Source organism: Fulmarus glacialis, unplaced genomic scaffold (assembly GCF_000690835.1).
Source record: "Fulmarus glacialis isolate BGI_N327 unplaced genomic scaffold, ASM69083v1 scaffold2928, whole genome shotgun sequence".
In the NCBI taxonomy this organism is placed as follows: Eukaryota; Metazoa; Chordata; class Aves; order Procellariiformes; family Procellariidae; genus Fulmarus; species Fulmarus glacialis.
The window spans coordinates 1-18,553 of NW_009228750.1; the positions used below are offsets into that span (position 1 = coordinate 1).

The 18,553-nt window shown below is 37.2% G+C and overlaps 1 protein-coding gene across 1 annotated transcript; it reads left to right on the plus strand.

Moving 5' to 3' along the window:
• Positions 1-663: 663 nt before the first annotated feature.
• On the plus strand, positions 664-18,425 carry ERMP1 (endoplasmic reticulum metallopeptidase 1; the record flags this gene model as incomplete). Its single annotated transcript, XM_009583564.1, has 14 exons — positions 664-965; positions 4,416-4,543; positions 4,893-4,998; positions 5,829-5,975; positions 7,527-7,619; positions 9,000-9,212; positions 10,185-10,405; positions 13,087-13,261; positions 13,853-14,043; positions 14,668-14,820; positions 15,334-15,536; positions 16,231-16,346; positions 16,806-16,969; positions 18,117-18,425. Coding segments are annotated over 14 exons (2,377 nt in total), but the record flags the coding sequence as incomplete, so codon positions are not given.
• Positions 18,426-18,553: the final 128 nt, after the last annotated feature.

Consider the following 18,553-nt stretch of genomic DNA (forward strand, 5'->3'; position numbering starts at 1 on the left):
GGTGTCCCGGCGGGGGGCTGAGCCGGTGGGGGCCTCCCCCGTCGGTGGGTGGGCTGCTGTCCTGTGCAGAGCGCCTGTGCCTTTCCCTGCCCTGGCAAGAGCTCGGAGCTGGCTTGGAGGCCCGCAGAAAGTAGGTAAAAGTACTGCCGGGGCTCCCGCTCTCGTACTGGCCACCTCTGAGATGTGCAGGTCAAACAGTGCCTCCTCCGTAGTTTAATTCTCCTAGTATAAAGTACTTGGTGTCTGGGAAAGTTTCTTTGCAAATTTTTAGTTGGTGTAAGTCTTGCTAAGAGTGTGCTTATTCAGACATTCAGGGAAGAGCATGTGTGCATATGCAGAACCTTGCTAAAGGTAAAATCTTTAGCTTCTCAATTTACTCTTTTGTTTCTTTTTGGATTTATATGTTCCAACCACGAAACCAGTAGTTTGGTTTAATATCGTGATAGATAGGATGAGGAGCCCTGAGTAAAGATCAGTACTGTATGCCCATTACCATCATGATCTTTGGCATCTTGACTACAGCTACCGTCTAATTGGCTTTAGTCTCTTCCACTTGCTGTGAGTTTTGAAATAGAACAAAGTACAAAAAAGTTACAGTTGTAGATAAGTTGCATACTAAATGTTGAACGTGTTGATGCTGAATGTGTAATTTATCTCTTACAGGGGATATCTTGACAACATAACAGCAATTGGGCCCAGAACAGTTGGAAGTCCAGAAAATGAAGTTCTTGCAGTTAACTACCTCTTACAACAAATTAGGGCAATAGAAGGAGAAAGCACAGATGCTCACAAGATATCTGTAGACGTACAGAGGCCCACAGGCTCCTTCAGCATTGACTTTTTAGGAGGCTTTACTAGCTACTACGCAAACATAACCAATGTTGTAGTGAAGCTGGAACCCCGAAATGGAGCTGAGCATGCAGTGTTATCCAATTGTCACTTTGATTCCGTACCAAATACCCCGGGTAGGTCCACATGTTCATTCTGAGTTTCTATATATTACATGAGCCACAGAGCTTGGCTCACTCTCTTCTCATACCAAGTAGCCTTATAGCCACATGCTAGAATACTGCATGTGTCAACTAGTTTGCTTGATTTCAGTGAGATTCAGTATTTAGTGTGGCAGGTTGGTCCTATTAAAATCAAGATTTCACTCTGACTTTCTGGTAAGCAGCAAATTACAGATACTATATTTAGATTTCTAGAAAGTTTGGTTATATCTCCCTTTCTTGTAATTCACTGCTTATGCATGTAGTTCTTGTGCTGCTTCCACCTGTCGTTCACGTCTTTGCATACTTGTGTAATGACTTAATCTTGGCTTTCCTTCCGCAGGATGCTTTGCGCCAGAGACTCTTCCCACCCCCACTAACCAGTCTGTGTTTTCCCCTCCCTTTGCTGGTATCATACTTCACCTCAAATTTTTAGTGTGATATCTTTAAGCTATGCCTATTTTTTTTTCTTTCTGCATTCAAAGCTTCGGTCTCAAAAGACTGTAGTGATCAAAGATTAAGGTACAGCTAGCGTGTACAGGTAATGTGTACAGCTCTCTTGCTGCTAATTTCACTGTCGTTGTTGCGTACTCTCTTATTCTTGTCCCTCTGCATTTTTATAAATCTAATCATGTTAAATAATTATTGCAGCAAGGGTGTAAACGGCTTTGTAAATACATGGTTTTAACAGTGCCAGGAAGGGAGGGAACTGAAAACCACATGAAAACATTTGTTGTAACACTCGGCCACAGGTGTGTGCCTGTTTACACAATTGAAAAATACCTACAGATTCCAGTCACCAAGAGCACAGCTTTTACTGAACTTTTTTCATTTACACCCCCCACAATATTTTATTTTTGGGGGTAAACCTGTTCTTTAGCACATGCAAATAGTCTTCATTATTGAGCAAACAGTTGAGTATTAGCTAGAGGAGCAAAGCATTTGCCATACTCTTTGTGTCTTTTTTTCTGCCAACAAATAGTATACAGAACTTCTCTTTCTCCTCAATCATATTTAGGCAAGATGAGTTTCCAAATTAAGCTTAGTAACTGCATGATTATTATATATGCTCTGTGATTTAGGAACTACAGAGATGCTAATTACTCTGTATATAGTTTATGTATGGCTGCCTAGACTTAAAGGGAATACTTCACAAGCATAATACAATGATTATTGAACACTGTCTTTAAATTGATGCCCTATGTAAATTGTGTGTCCACTTCTGTAACACAGGACTATGTCTACAGCAATTACTTTCTTTACAGTTCAGACAGTAAAATATTTCACCAACCTTGCACAGAGGTGCCAAAAAATATTAGTGATTTGTATAGGATTATACAGCAATCTGTGGAAGAGCTAGAAATCAGCCTGGATGCTTGCCCTTAATCACAAAGCACCTAGCCGTTTACCACAACAGTGAGGAACTGCTCTGTCTTTCGTTTTCTTAGTGTGAAACTTGCACGTAACCTAAGCAAGAATCTTTTGTTTTCTATTCTGTATTTCTGTAAGTTATTCGCTTACAACTTTTTTTCATTACCAAAAATGTGTTATTTAACCATAATCAGCAGGACTCAGTGATCGATGAGTAATATATTTGAAAATCAGATAATAAAACATAATCTGCTGTTGATGCTTATGCATACAAAATGAGTAAAACAAAACTCATTGGTGAGTAAACCATTAGAGCTTCAGTGTTAGAAAGCTTGAGTTCCTTGTGAAGGAAAAACATAAACTGTAAACTCCTAAAACATGACTCTTGTTCTAATGGTACTAATTTTCTTTTTATATGGCCTATTTGATTCTTTTCTAATAAACTTGAGGGCAGAAACATCCCTAAAATTACCATCACGGACGTAGCTGGTAACATGGTTTTCTTAGGTTACTGATTATTTGCCATAAAATCTGTTTTAACCTCCCATCAGTTTTGCTGTGTATGAAGCATTTGAGGATGATATTTTCTCTGTGAGCTTGTGTCATAGTCTATGGCTACATGGCTGCTTTAATCAGATGTAAATCTGTGTATCTGTTGAAACCAGTAACTTTTATTTTTCTTAGCTTCACAGCGAGGCAGATAAGTGATTAATCTTGCTGAAAACTATAATCACTTCTCTGCTGAGTTTTCAACACAGCGTAAGTTAGATAAAAGAACTCTGTGGCTAAGAGTAGACTGCTGATAAATTTGGGTAGCAGTATAATCAGGGCTTTAAATCAGATATTTTTGAGGAGCTTTTTGGAAAGCTTTTGGCAGAACAAGGCATTAATTTCTGAAAAACAGATTAGAGAACAGTGTATTGGAAAGATTTTTGTTTTATTTATTTATTCTAAAGAACTTCGGTACAGTAAGCTAAGGCTAAAATTTAGGCTGAGATTTGTGTTTGTATCAGGAACATGCCCTTTTCACAGAATGGGCAGATATGTCTAAATTTTGCCAAGTTACAAGCTTTGGAAAAGCTGGGGTTTTTATGTGTAAATTAAACAGTTTTAGCAGCTAATGAGTCTGCCCTAATAGCATTCTGGGCCTGACCACACTGTTGTCGTCTTCTCAGTGCATGTCGGCTTCATATATGCAACCCAGGCCTAAAGGAGTGTGGTTAAATTTCTCTGTTTGCTCCCAAATTTTATTGATTAGAGTGGGGCAGGGAGATGCTACAGCTTGCACCGAAGTGAGGGAAATGGGGCTTTAGGAGACCTTGGCTAAAAAATGGATTCTTAATCAAGGTAAAAAAAATGGCAGGCCATGGGAGGAGGTGTGAGAAGTGAGAGTAAATCTAGAATAGTGTTGGATGAGGAACTCAAAGAGGACAGACTGCTGAGCTCAGAGCAAAAGGGGTTTTCTTCAAAGAAAGAAGGGTGGTGGAAAAGCATCTGGTCATGAAGATACTGTATTATAATGTATACTTTCATTTTAAGAATGTTTTAAAGGTGTGAATTCTGGTATTTCCTTTGCTTTATTTTGCAATCTTGGCCTTACATTACTTTGAGGTTTTGTCCGCTTACTTGAATGCATTGTAACAGTGTAGAATGCTTTAGGGTGACTTGTGTGGGAATGCTTATTTTTTAAGATTTGAGTATGCTGTAAGTGAAAATTATGTCCTTGTTTATTTGTATTGTTCTCAGAAAAATAGGTAAGGATCACTTTGCTCGCTTAGTAGCCTGGTTAGTCTACTTTCCTTGAACAGTAGTATTGGATCTGATATCTTGTACTTCACTTGCTCAACTTTTGAACATTATTTTTCTTTCTGCTGTTGCTTTTAACTAGTATAGACACAGGGTACAAGCAGTAGCAGAAAATATACTAAAGCTTGACATAATTGTAGCTCAGGTAGATTAAGTGACTGAGATAGCATAAAGCTTTTTTCTTCTCTGGTCTTTGTTGCAATTCTGTGTGTTTGTTGTAAGCCATACTATTCTGCTGATTATTTTAAGGTGCCAGTGATGATGCTGTTAGCTGTGCAGTGATGCTTGAAATACTTAACACACTTTCAAAATCACCAGAGCCCCTGCAGCATGCTGTCATATTCTTATTTAATGGTGCAGAAGAAAATATTTTGCAGGTGAGAATATGCCAGAATTATAAAACATACATTAAAGCTGTGTATTAAGACTGACAAAGGAAAGAGTAATGGCAGATGTGGCTTGTATTTTATGTGTTGAAATACTAGTTAATGCCAGTCTTAACATTCTGAGGAAAATGTATTTTATTTCAAAGGGAAAAATATACTTAGGTTAAGAATATTGTCCATATTAATTTAATTAGAAGACTTGGATTTTCTGTATCTGTTTGTGTTGTAAGTGATCTGGGTGCCTTGTCCAATCTTGAGTTATGATTGTACATGATGGAAAATAACATTTAAGCTGATCTGGAAGATATTTGACCTATATCTTTTTTGTTTTCCCATCAAGGCTAGTCACGGCTTCATTACACAACATGAGTGGGCCAAGTCAATTAGAGCTTTTATTAACCTGGAGGCAGCAGGTGTAGGAGGAAAAGAACTTGTTTTTCAAACAGGTATGAGCTTGCTATTGTGACCAGTTTCTACACCAGGATAACTTGATAATAAACAATGTAGACTTGAAGGAGTATTCAAAGTGACTCATCAGCAAAAGACAGGAGAACCTCTGTGCCTCTTTCCCAGCCCTGTGCAGCAAATAAGTTGCTCTCCATCCTTAGATACATGCAGGCTAAAGAACTGCCTCATAGGTGAGAAGCCTGTGTATAACAGAATTACAGAATCTACATTTCCCTTTTACGTCAAGATAGTAAGGAGAAAAACAAATTTGAGTATCTCGTATATCTTTTGTATGCTTTATTTAATTTTCATAGCAGTTCTTTCAAAATCTTTGCAGGGAGATGTTGGCATTAGAACTCCATCTGCTGCTCAGGAAGCAGCAAAACTTCTGCTCCATCCTAGTTGGACTGCAGACTTCCTTCTACTGCTGGAACTGCTTAATTGTTTACATGCGTTGAATGCTTTAGTGGGGAGACTTTTCTCTAAACAACAAATTTGAGGTGTGATACATAGATTGGAAACTCTGCTAAAGGGTGTAACTTCTTTATTAGTGCTGGGTCTTTTTTGGGAGATGGCTTATCTACTCTTGCCACTGAACACTCAAGGCATCAGTGGGTTTTTTTTTTTTTCCCCCCAAGTGTAACAAATTCTTTCTCTCAAGTGTGAGTCATTCAGCCAACAGAAATGCTCTTAGTATATACCCTGTGGGGCAACAAGGTTAAAACTCTAGTGAGTTCCTTTGTGTTATTTATTTGTTACCATAAAGATACATATCTTAACTGAAGTTCAAAAAGTATTTGTTGTGAACTTTCTACTCATCTTTTGTTAGGACCTGAGAATCCTTGGTTGGTACAAGCATACGTAGTTGCAGCCAAACATCCCTTTGCCTCTGTGGTGGCACAGGAAATATTTCAGAGTGGTATTATCCCAGCAGATACAGATTTCCGTATCTACAGGGATTTTGGCAATGTTCCAGGTATGTTATCAGAAGACATGTCAATGTGCATTATGCAACCATTTATCTTCAGTTTATAACAAGGAGACTGTTCTGCAGTTCACTATGTGAAGGTCCTCAAACTTGGTTTGTCTTTCAGTTTGGGAGCAAATTTTCCTGTTTTTTTCCTAAGGCAAGAGCCTTTAGGTTTGGTTTGTCGTGTGGGTTGTTAAGGATGTTTTTTGGAGACTCTTATTTTCCAGAAAGACGCTACATGGTAGAAAAGTCTCCTGAAAATCAGGAAAACACTCCGGGAATTAACAGTACACTATTAAATACTCTGTTTTGAAACATTTTGGTAATGATGCTAATAAACTGCTTGCAGGAATTAAATGTCTGTACCTAATGGATAAACCAAAATCATCTTTTTTAAAGATAGTGACTTAGTAATTAATGTATTTTCATTACTTTCTTTTTGTCATAATCAAGCACAGGACAGCAGTTTTTGATTTTGCTAATCCGTTTACAGTTTGCTATCTATTCAGCAGAGAATGACCAGTGGGAAAAAATGTGGAACACACAATGCAAACACAATTCAAAGGAATGTAAACTTCTGTAAAATCCTTGCTGTCTGGCACAGGTTGTCATTGGGGTCACTTTCAAGAAAAGTCTGAATTGATTCTTAGAACAAAACACATTGGGGTGTTCTGAACTGTTCCAAAGTACGCTTCTAGCCTGAAAATAAAGTAGCTGATTTTGTATAATGTGTTCTTTATTTGTTCAGAATCATACCTGGATCATAAATGGTGAATTAATTCTCACTGACCTCTGTTTTTTCTAAACAAATAGAAATGAAATAATTGAATTTAAGAACTAGTTCGTTCATCTTTGTCCACTGGTAGAATTGAGGTCTGATTTGCTAAACCTCTGCAAAATTGTGAGGATTCAGATTGCAGACAGCAGCTTTTTGCATATACAGCTGAGGGGGGGTATGTTTGGGATATATATTGTACTGAATGTATAATTAATCTTGCAGAAAACCTTTTTTTTTTTGTAAATATTTTTTGTTTATTTTTACAAATTATTTGGACTTTTAAGAGTTTTCAGACTGGCTATTTGAAAAGCTATTTACAAATTAGAAGTAAAAAGAACACATCTGGTATTTTGCGAAAGTGTTTCTGTAGTTCCACACTACTGGTTTTTATTGCTTTTCAAGGTGGATCTCTATTGATGTTTTACTAGTAAATGTTTGGAAAGCACCTTGTTCTGAAGGTGCTTTTTTTCTGAAGCGGAGATGATTAAGAATTTTCATGTGTTTCTCCAGTAGAGATCAGTTTGTGTACAGATGTCATGCAAATCAATAATCAGAAAGGACAGATATTTTAAAATGTTTTAAAAGTGTCCTTTTTTAAATACACACGGAATCCCAGTTAGTCTTCCTTCTACAAAGCAGACTATGTTCATCTTTAAGGATAGTGAGTGGGCTACAAAGAAAGCCACGTTTTGTGTGAAATATATCTGAGGCTTTCACGTGTTTGTTTTGAGGTTTTAGGTTTTTAAATGATTTCAAATATGCTTTTTCTCTCTCTGTAGGAATAGATTTGGCTTTTATTGAAAACGGCTACATTTATCATACAAAATATGACACATCAGACAGAATTTTAACAGATTCCATTCAGAGAGCAGGTTGGTATTTCAAGAATTCAGTAATTTACTAAAGAGTAGTGTTGTAGCTGCTTTTTTATTTTTGCTCTTAAGACTACCATCGCAAGAAATTCATAATTTTAATTACACATTTAGAACATGCTGGACGTGTTCTAAAGACCAAAGAGTTAACTGAATGCATGTGTTTAAAATACAAAGGAAGTATGTTTGGTCAACTTGGGAATATAAACTTTATCAGCATCCAGTGCTGTTGATTTGAAAGTGACTGTGGAATCTACTCAAGGTTATAATCTAGCCATTGATACCTGATTGTTCAGTGTTTTGTGTTCCTTTTCTCTCAGTAAGTCCTCTTATTGATTAATGTTCAGTGTGAGAAGCTTATGGTGAAGTGCCAACAGAGGTTTTTCTTTTAGAATGGATCTCAGTCAAACTTATGTGGTAGCACACAGACTGTGGATAAACAGGATTTATTTTCTACTAACAGGTTGTGCTCATAGCAGGCTATTTGACAGACTGCAGTATAAGAAAATTACAGTAAGACCTTTAGTTTCCCAGGAAAAACTAACATAATCCTAAATGCCTTCAGGATTTTGACCATTTCCTTCTTTAAGCTTCTACAGAAGCCAGCTTAGATGACCAGCATGAATAAAAGTTTTAAACACTTTCTTGCGCCAATGCAGTTGCAAGACAGAAAGTAACACTTCTAAATTCCTGTTGGAAAGATGATTTTACTGGTGATGGTAGTTACACAGAACATCTCCTGCTAAACAAATCACAGCTAAAAAAAAAAGACAAACCTTTCAGCCAGTAATCACTTCTACAGGTCAAGTAAATGCAAAATGAAAGTTGAGAACAATTGCGCTCATTTGATTACACGTCTTTTGGCTGTACTCCAGGAAAGGAAAAGGTGGTTGGTACCTGTAGGCTACAAAGGAAAATAGCTGCCTTGTCTCCTACCTTACAGTCATCTAGGGAAAAAAAGACAGGTAATTCATAGTCATTGAAACATGGAGAGGTTATTAGTGGCAAGGAGAAGCGGAGGAACATTAGGAAATTATAAACTCTTCTATGGGTTAGCCTTGAAGTCCAGTGCTTTAATATCAGACCTGAAGAAAGGCTTATGGGCTGAAAGCTTGACTACTCCCTTCATTGCAACAGTGTTTAAATACACAAAGCTTCCTGAGTATACTTATTTTAGTGACAGTTGTATAGATTAACTCATGGAAATACTATGCTGTGCATACCATCAAATACCTACTTCAGAATAATCAGTTGTATATTCACATCTGTGAGGATATTTCAATACAGTTTTATTTTTAAGAACGCTTATGTTTAAGAGAGTGCTGTGTACTCATCCATCAACCCTGATGTAGTTACGCTGTGTATCTGCTTTTTTAATAGGTGACAATATTCTAGCAGTCCTAAAATACCTAGCAACATCAGATAAGTTGGCTAAATCTTTTGAGTATCGACATGGAAATGTTGTGTTCTTTGATGTACTTGGTTTATTTGTCCTGGCTTATCCTGCTCGTGTCGGCACCATCATGAACTATATTACAGCAGCAATTGCTTTTCTTTATTTAAGCAAGAAAGTATTACAGCCTAAAACCAGAGGTAAGTGTGGTTCTTTAAAAAAAAAAAAAAAAAAATCAATCACATTACTCTTTAACGAATAGTAATTAGTAGATGAAGAAGTGTTCAGGCAATTAAGGCATCTTTTTAGGTAAACTTCAGAAATAAATTTTAGGTGTGCAGCATGCCATAGGAGTTGCTTTGTGTTTAAATCTCTCACCTGTGAATAATTATGATCAAGAAAAGACTATGATAGGCCTAGATGTCTAGCATTTATGAATCATGATTATGTCTCTTATCCTTTCATGAAGATTAAAATGAAATCTTTTAAAGATCTGAAAGTGAAAAAAAAAAAATTGGTTACTATCTATATAAACTCTTTGTTCTGTTAGCACAGGTAGAGCTTCAGAATCATGTTTCTTTAACACCTGTCCATAGGCAGGAGCAAATAAGAAAACAACAAGTGGGAAAAAGCTTAATGAAGGGTTTAAAACAACTTAAATCTTTTAGTTGGACCTTTTCAGGTATATGTAGGAACATACCTGTTTAAAACAAACAAACAAACAAAACCCCAAACACCTCCCCACCCCTGCCCAAAATCCAGCAAACATTTCTGGAGTAAGAAAAAGTTACGAGAAAAGCAACTCCAATTGTTGGTTGGTTTTTTTTGTGGTTTTGTTTTTTGTTTTTTTTTTTAATTGAGACTTTATAGATGGTAGAGTGGCTCCACTGATTCCCTAGCGAAATTTTTACTATTGGGAACATGGTAATCTGCAAAATACAGTAGTACTCTGGGAATAAATCTTACAGTGGGGAAGACTGCAAAAAGATTTGCAAAGAAATAGGATAAGTGGTTTAGACCATGCTGTTAAGAAATCTTCAGAGTGGACTCCTCATGTAGTTTTATTTTGGTCATTAAAGCAATTATACTGTGGGGTAGTGACAATCTTGATGATAGTCTGGAGTAGAATACGTGACTGTTGAATGAAACTTCTTTTTTTTTATTCTTCATAGCTATTCATAATCTGAAGAAATTCTTTACTGCATTCGGCTTAACACTGATAAGTTGGGTCTGCACACTGGTGACAGTCCTTATAGTGGCGGTGTTCGTCTCTGTCATTGGACGGTCTCTTTCTTGGTACTCCCATTTCTATGTTTCTGTGTTTCTGTATGGCACTGCAGCTGCAACTATGCTCATTCTTGTGCATACGCTAGCCAAGAAGTTCTTCTACAAGGTAAGCTTGGCTTCGTTGCTAATGTTGAAGCGTAATGTAGTGTTTAATATATAGAAGACTTAATTTTTGAGTTGATTAAAAAGATGCAAAAAGTTTTCTGTTTTGGACAGAAGTATTTAAAATGTTGCTGTAAAAATTGCTTCATCTAAGCATAGGGATTGCTCTACTAAGTCAGGGACTTAAGAGCTTCGTGATTTAAGGCCTTCTCCTTGCTAATGACCTTTAGGACCTGCTTCAGAAAAAAAGGCAAAAGCCTAGGAGAATACAGTATAAGGTACTGTTTCTTTCCTTATCTGCACCTTCCTTTCCTGCCATCACTTCAGTGATAAGACAGTAGAGCAACAGCTGGAGAATTTAGGTTGTTTGATACCTTTTGATGTTCTTGATAATTACAGAATCTACATATATACGTGAATGTTCTTTGAATCTTACAGATTCTTGCTTCTGAATGTACTTGTATGACAGGTTCCCTAAATTTAATAATTTATTTTGGTATGGTACCTGCTTATATATCCTTAATATTTTTATTCTTTATTTAATGTAATTTATCACTTACATTTTGTTGTGAAACTTGGAATTCCAGTTCTCTCTGTTTTATTCTGTCCTTTTATTATGCGTGTTATTTTGGTGATGTCATTTGTATTCATAACCTTCTAAGCAAATAATACGAATTTTTTTTTTTTTCAGATGGTTCATATGAGAGCTTTTTTCTTACATCTGTCAGTATTTCTAGTTTGGTCATGCCCTCTTCTAGTGTAGTAATCTGTGCTGGACAGAGCTTTCTAAATGAAGCTGTCTTGAAAATTTGTCACCCTTCCCTCTCATTATTCTGATAGTTAGTTGTTTTGACCACAGCTGGAGGTGGAGCAGAGCCCTTGATAGTCCATGTTCTTTTCTGCAATAGGTAAACATCATTTAGGCCCCTGCAAGGCTTGGTGAGGATTTGGTGTGTGTTACCTTTCCATTGCTGTCATTTGTCATGACTAATGTCTAACTACCTTTTTTGCTTAGAATTCTTTTTTGTGGACTAACCCACACGATTTAACATGCATAATAACGTCATAATTATACCTCATAACAATCCCATATGTTTAGATGATAGTTTAATGGTTTTGTGTTAAAATCAAACAGGGCCTTGAGGTGGGGTGCCTGAAAAAATAGGGCAGAAGTCGACTACTTGAGCCTATTAGGTTTAGGTTTTAGGCGCAGTAATATTTGGTCATTCAGCTTGCTGTTACTTTGCTTGGCCATTGGTACAAGCTTTGGGCAAGGGAATGTAGGAAGCCTAAGTTGTCAGCCAAGTCCAGCTTCATCCAAGTACTTGAAGAAGTTTTAAGAACTTACTGAAATTTGATTGTATGGAAGGTTCAGGGTGGTTCCATCATGTCTTTATCTGGAAGTGGGTTTTTTAATTGTTTGGGGAAGGGGAGTGTTAACTGGTGTACGTATGTTAACAAATACATGTATGCAGTGGTGTCCTTTTGTGGAAAAGATGAACCATTTATAAAATAGATGCAATGTTACCATTTTCTAGTCTTTTGGAAGAGCTGACGGGAGAGTGTACTTTCGCTAACTGTTCAGCTGTTCCAGGCTCTGGATCTACTTCTTGCCTGCTGATTGTCTGATCAGCAGATCAACCAACTCCGTATCATGAGTCTCTTAAATTTCTTGCATGCTGTAGCTTGCAGTACACCATACAGTTTATGCTGCCTCTGTAACTTACATTAAGAGTACTTAAAGAGTTGCATAAAAATTTTGGAAGCTAATCTCTTGGCTATCACAGGCAATGCCTGGGTGTTTTCTGTTAGTGGCTCAAGAACTTGTGAATTAATAAGCTTTTTGTTTTGAAATAGGTTTGGCAACTCATATGTTTCTCCCACCCTCCTTTTTTTTTTTTTTTTTTCTTTCCCTTCTCAGCCTGCTGAAACAACTAGGTGCTTTCTGATAGCCATTGTTCACGCAAGCAGTCCTTCTTGCTGCTAGCAGGATTCACAATTAAGAATCTCGCACTACAAACACTGCAGCATTGCCCATGTAACTTAAAAAACCCCCACAGAAACAAACCACATTTTTGATGGTTAAACTTCCTTCTTTTTTGAAAACGTATCTGGTATTATCTGACCCATGCGTGTCTTTTCCTCAAAACAAATAATATAAAGCAAGCTTCTGAAGTGAGAGCTGTGGCATGCCATATAAAGGCACCAGTATAATATTTGTGCACTAGTAACACTGCTTGTATAAGAAGTGTATTAACAGCTGCTGTTCAAATACAGGTTTAGAATCTCAGGAGATACAGATAATTTTTTCACACACAAGTACTACATAACTTTTTTATATGCTTCACAAATACCAATGCCTTTTATAAAAAGGCCCTATTTTCCTGTGTACCTGAAACATTAGCCTTCCATCTTGGTATTGTCATTTTTACGTTCCCTTCCTCCCTCTGCCCCAGCCCATATAGTCTCTTTCAAGCTACGTCAGAGCAGATTTAAAAAATAAAAAAAGTATACTGTCATGGATAACTCTAAATGGTAAGAGAATGGTGAGATGATGCTTGTTGAAATTGTTTTGTCCAAGGAAAACAATTATATGCAAGAAATAAGGATTTTTCTTTGTGTTCTCATGAGGTGTGATGCATGGAATATGCTCAGTAATGAGTGTATTTGCTTTTTTTGTTACAGAATATGAATGAGCAGTACCTGGGAGATATTTTTTTTGATGCCTCATTGATGATTTGGTCTACAGCATTGGCTGTGATTACTCAGATGGGCCTTTGTTCAGCATTCATTTTTATGTTATGGGTATCATTTCCTTTACTCGCTAAGCTGATGATCCATAAAGAATTCAGCCAAAAAGGTATGAGTTTTGAGGAGGGCAAGGTTGTATTTCAAAACATCTGCCGCTACTATTGTATATTAAGTGTTTTCCTTCAAATTCTATTATTTAAGCAAAAGAAATCCCGAACTTTGAATTTGAATAGTCAAAGAAACGATGTGACATTTTTGTAACAAAAAAAAGTGTTCTTGAACTACAAACAGTTTGAAAGTATGGAAAAGCTCTTTAAAAAAAAAACACTGAAAAAACATCCTATATTTCAGGCTAAAAAGAATAATACTGTGTGGGATTATTAATAAGTGATCAGATACTTTGATGGACAGTAAAGGTTGTTTAAAAAGTACTGTAATATTTAAACAGTGTTTGGGACAGAACACCTGTTTTGTGTTTTGTTTTTTTTTTTGTAATCCAAGAATAGTTTTGTGGTGTTTTTGAAAGAGTTTTATTGGCATTGGCTATGCAAAATGAGATCCCCTTTCCATATCCATGTCAGGGATGAGGACGGGTATTGGGCCTTGCAGCAGTATATGGATATATTAGTAAAACTGTGCGTTATGTCCTTTTAAGCTTTTACGGTTTTTTGTCTTTCGGGTTTTCTTGTGTCCCCTTCAGGTGCCACGATGAAGTTTGTCATGATGTACATGCTGGGAATGTTTGTTCCCTATCTGTATATGATGTATCTTAATTGGACTGTATTTGAAATGTTTACGCCTATCATGGGACGAAGTGGTTCAGAAATTCTACCAGATGTGGTGTTGGCAGGATTTATTGTGGTCATCACTATGATTCTGTCATCCTATTTTGTAAGTAGAATTTGTAAATGTTGTTTAAAACTTTTAAGCTTTCTCTAGAGTTCAGAATCAATGTTTTTCTAAATTAATACTTGAAGTTAGTGATAATTTGACAATATCTTAAACGTTACAGGAAACTTCTAGGAAACGTGCCAAAGATTCCATTTTTTGTGTTAGTCAGAGAAAAGTCATTGAAGCAAGGGTTACAAAAATATATCTGCTCTGTGATGATGTAGTAAAGATTGGTGTAAAATATGCAATTTAATGCTGGAGTTTGAACAGGCATTCATTTTAGGTGAAGTGTATGTATGTGGCTGAACCATACATATACTACACTTCCAAAAAAAATTCTCAGGGTTTTTTTTTTCCTGCTGCCCTTGCTACAAAGGTTCTAGGTTTTTGTTGGCAGCTGTTTCAAAAAATAGGAAATTTTTGAAAGCTCGGGGAAGTACTCACTTTATTCCTTTTGTTTTTAAATACTGACATTACAAAAAAGTGTCTTGTGTCAGGTAGTACTTGCAATGATATCTTTTTAATGTACTTTCAGTTCCATAATTGGATTTTAGAGTTATACGAATAGCGTCTTGGTTGTTAAGTCTTGCAGTTTTATAACTGGGATGTCTTTTTATTCTCTAGATTAACTTCATTTACCTTGTCAAAAGTACAAAAACGACGCTAATAACTTTAACTACTGTGTTTGTAGTCACTCTGATTCTCGTTTGTAGTGGAATCTTCTTTCCTTACAGTTCTGATGCAGCTAATCCAAAGCCTAAGCGAGTCTTTCTCCAGGTAAGAAAAGCCTTGCGTATCGTCTTGCCTCTGTTGGTTGCAAGTGTGTTTGGTTTTTTCAAAGCTTAACACTGCCCTCAGCCCCCCACCTCAAAAAGAGGCTTGATTTAAAAGCTCTAACAATTATTCCTGGATTTGAAAGAATTGCTAATGTTTTCCTTGTTCAATCTCTGTCTTCAGTTCATCTGTGTCAGAAGAGCAGCGTTTTTTTAGGGGGTTTTAAGTGGGAGAGTTGGGAAAGCAATGATAATTTAAAAAGTGAACATGATGGGAGATGAGCAAATACTTACAGGCACAGTCATCTTCTGAATGTAGTTGTTTTTATGGTATGTTTCTTTTATCTGAGTAATTCTCTATATATATTCATAATATTCAGATACATGTTCAGTGCATACTGAAAATGCAGTAGACCTTAAGGATTGACATGGAGGATATTTCAGAGTCACTTCTGACTCTTGCAAACTGTACAGGCTCCATCATCTTTCTGTGCATCTTTTTTTTTTTTCCTTCTAGCACACGAGCAGAAGATTTCATGATCTAGATGGAAATGTGGTTAAAAGTGACTCTGGTATATGGATTAATGGATTTGATTATAATGGAATATCTCACATAACTCCCCATGTACCCGAAATCAACGACACCATTAGAACTCCATGTGAGGAGCAGGCTCCTTTCTGTGGCCTTCCTTGGATTCTGCCAGTGCATTTCATGTTCCGGTTGGTATGAACACTGCTTTGCTTGAGCACTTACTGCCAAAGCACCTTGGTCATTTATGCAATCTTGCTTATGTAAGGGAAGAAAAAATAAGGTTAATCATGATCTAAATAATCCTTCCACTTCAGAAGACACTTAAATCTCTGCCAGCACCTCTGCAAGAGATTGCTGGGTCTGCTGCAGGAGCTGTGGAAGTTGATGTGTGGAAAATCAATGTCAGCACCAGTGAAGAAAAAGGTGAAGGGAGGGTCTTCTAAAGGGCAGTTCAGAGTAGGAGTATGTATGTCTCTTCCGTTTTTCCCCCCCTCACCCTAGCTGATAGCAGAGGAAGTCTAGAGTAGCTGGTCTCCGCAGAAGCTGCTGTGACTATTTGTTATGCCCCAAGAATCCTGTGAGCAAAAGTGTAGCAGTTTGAAGATGCAAATATTCTTCCTTATTTTATTGTTTTGTAAACTAAGGCAGATGAAGGTAATGAATGAACACACTGGTGACTCTTTTTCTATTAATGTGCCCTCTAAATATTTGTCTGGCCATAAGCTGCTAATTTCACCTGCCTTCTGCTAGAATCAGTAGCTTTTGAATATTTCATTTAGTAACAGCACAGTCAGCTATACTATACAAAAGCAACTTCTTGGCTTCTTGTGTTTAGTACCTCTGAGCGTAGCATTGAGAATATGTTAAAACTTTTTTTTACAGGAAAAACTGGTATCTTCCTGCTCCAGAAATTTTTCCAAGAAGCCCCATTCACTTTAAAGTTCTGTCCAAGGAGCTGATGCCCTGGCACTCTGTGAGGTTAAGCTTTGAAGTATCTGGTGAGTGACTGAAGCTTCTGGTTTGTGATTTGTGTTTATTTTTATGTCATAATAAATCAGGTTTTGACTCCAGTGCTGCAGGTTCTAGTGCCATTCCCAAGATAGTGAGCTTTGTGAGATTAGCATGAATTAATTCAGTTTCATAACACACCAGAAGCTGTAGGTGTTTGTGCTGCAGTTGTTATTTGGAAGACTGATAACCCTGTCTATTTTGAGCAAGCCTTTATCTTTTTATAGCAAGTACAAGTCCATTTTATAGTTCTGTCCCTCTCCTATGTCATCATCTCATTTATCTCACCACTTAGAAATAATTGAAGCTTCTTCTGTAGAACAGACAGTTGTATCATGTTTGGAAGACATGGATAAGTAATACACAGATAACATGCTACTATATAGGAAAATAGATGGTTATTCTACCTCCGTCCATTGATACATCTAGGTACATACCTGTTTCTGCAGGTCCAAGTCACATGTCTGTGTATGTTCGGCCACATGAAGGGTCAGCTCTGTCCACCTGGTCTCTTGGGGATGGTATGCCGGTGGCTAGCTTAGGAGGAGACTACTTTGTGTTTTACTCCCACGGGCTGCAGGCTACGCCGTGGCACTTCTGGGTGGAACTGACCGTGAGTATGCCGCTGCTGGAAACCCGGCGATCCTTTGGTCTGCCCTGTTGTCACCATTTCTGCATTCTTATGTGAAAAATGTCATAATAACTTTCTTAAGCTTTGCTTTATTTGACAAATCCTAATTCTAGCTTCCCTCTTGTAATTTGTCCCTCAACTTTATGTATCAGCTCACATATATTTTTGATGCTTAGTCCACTAACTTGCTGAACAGCCAGAGGGAGAATATTTTTCCTGTCTCCAGGGTCTTAGGTCATAAGTCTGGATTTCTCTGATCTTAACTTCATAGTTCTTGAAGTTTTATCTTTATTACTGTTATTTCAGAATTCTTTTTCCTGTTGTGAGTAGTTTTGTTTTCATGTATTTCGTTTGCTTGGTTTTGAGAAATTACAGGAGTCCTTGGTAGGAAACTTACCTGTCCTGAAGCTGAAGAGAGTTGTAAAAGCTTTGTTTTCTAAGTTTTCTTTTATATTATTTTCAGTTGGAAGCAAGGCTTCCAGCATTGCTGTTCCAGAGGGATTTATGATCCCCCTGCCCATTAGCTTGTCAGTGAAGAACTTTTTTCAGATCTGTATGTTTTTATTATAGGTTTAACAGTATCTTATTCTTTGAGTAAGTATTACAAGAACCTTTGAAAGTTCAGAAAGTCCCTTGTTCCTTCCTGGATCAGGCAGTCTAAACACTTAACCAAATAATCCTCTGAGGGTACTTGATAAAGGCAGACAGGAATCTGCAGTGTGACGAGCTTTGCAAGATTGATAGTGGCAAAGCTAGGCAGAAAAGGCTTTTCATCTTAAGGATTCACAATAGAAGGATCAGTATAAATGCTATGTTGGAGTCCATGTCTTGATTTGTCAGCAAAATGGACAGATACAAACGTTGAATTTGGAGCATGTGCAAGCTATGTAACATGTCAGAGGCACTGTGATCTAAATACCTAGTTGCAAGTTCAATTCAGATTGAACTCATCATGTAATCAGACTGATATATTTGAAGATAGGAAGTGTTTTAACATATAGGACAAAGAGCTGCAGGATGACGTTTGTTGCATAGATACTAAGTCTGTAGAAAAGTGCATCTGGGTTGATCTTATGTTTAAAAGCCATAAACAGTCATAAAGACTGTGTTGCTCTTTTCTCACTTTCAGGCCCCAGAAAAGCATTCTGATGGAATAGTCTCCCTCGCCATAGCAGCACATTACTTTTTTGGGGAAGATCAAAAGTCACCTCAACTCTATGCCTTACTGGAGAGGTTTCCAAACTGGACCTTTTCTTCTGGTTGGTCCTGCACTTACGACCTTTTTGTCTTTTAATGTTGACAGTAGTGCAGCACTAATAGGATAATCTGTCTGACGCAGAGTGCTGTTGTAGCGAACACGTTCTAACAAGATGCTGGAGACTTTCAGAAGAATTTAAAGTACTTTCGTGACAAATGGTGTTTCTTTGGCAGTTTGACTACTGCTGTCTTGGGGATATAGTGATACTTCGTGTCAATGTGAATACAGTTCACCTTGGTTCTTCCACTGAAATGGCAGTTTGACTAGCGGGTTTCTTAAAATGAAAACTCTATTTGAGGAGGTAACAT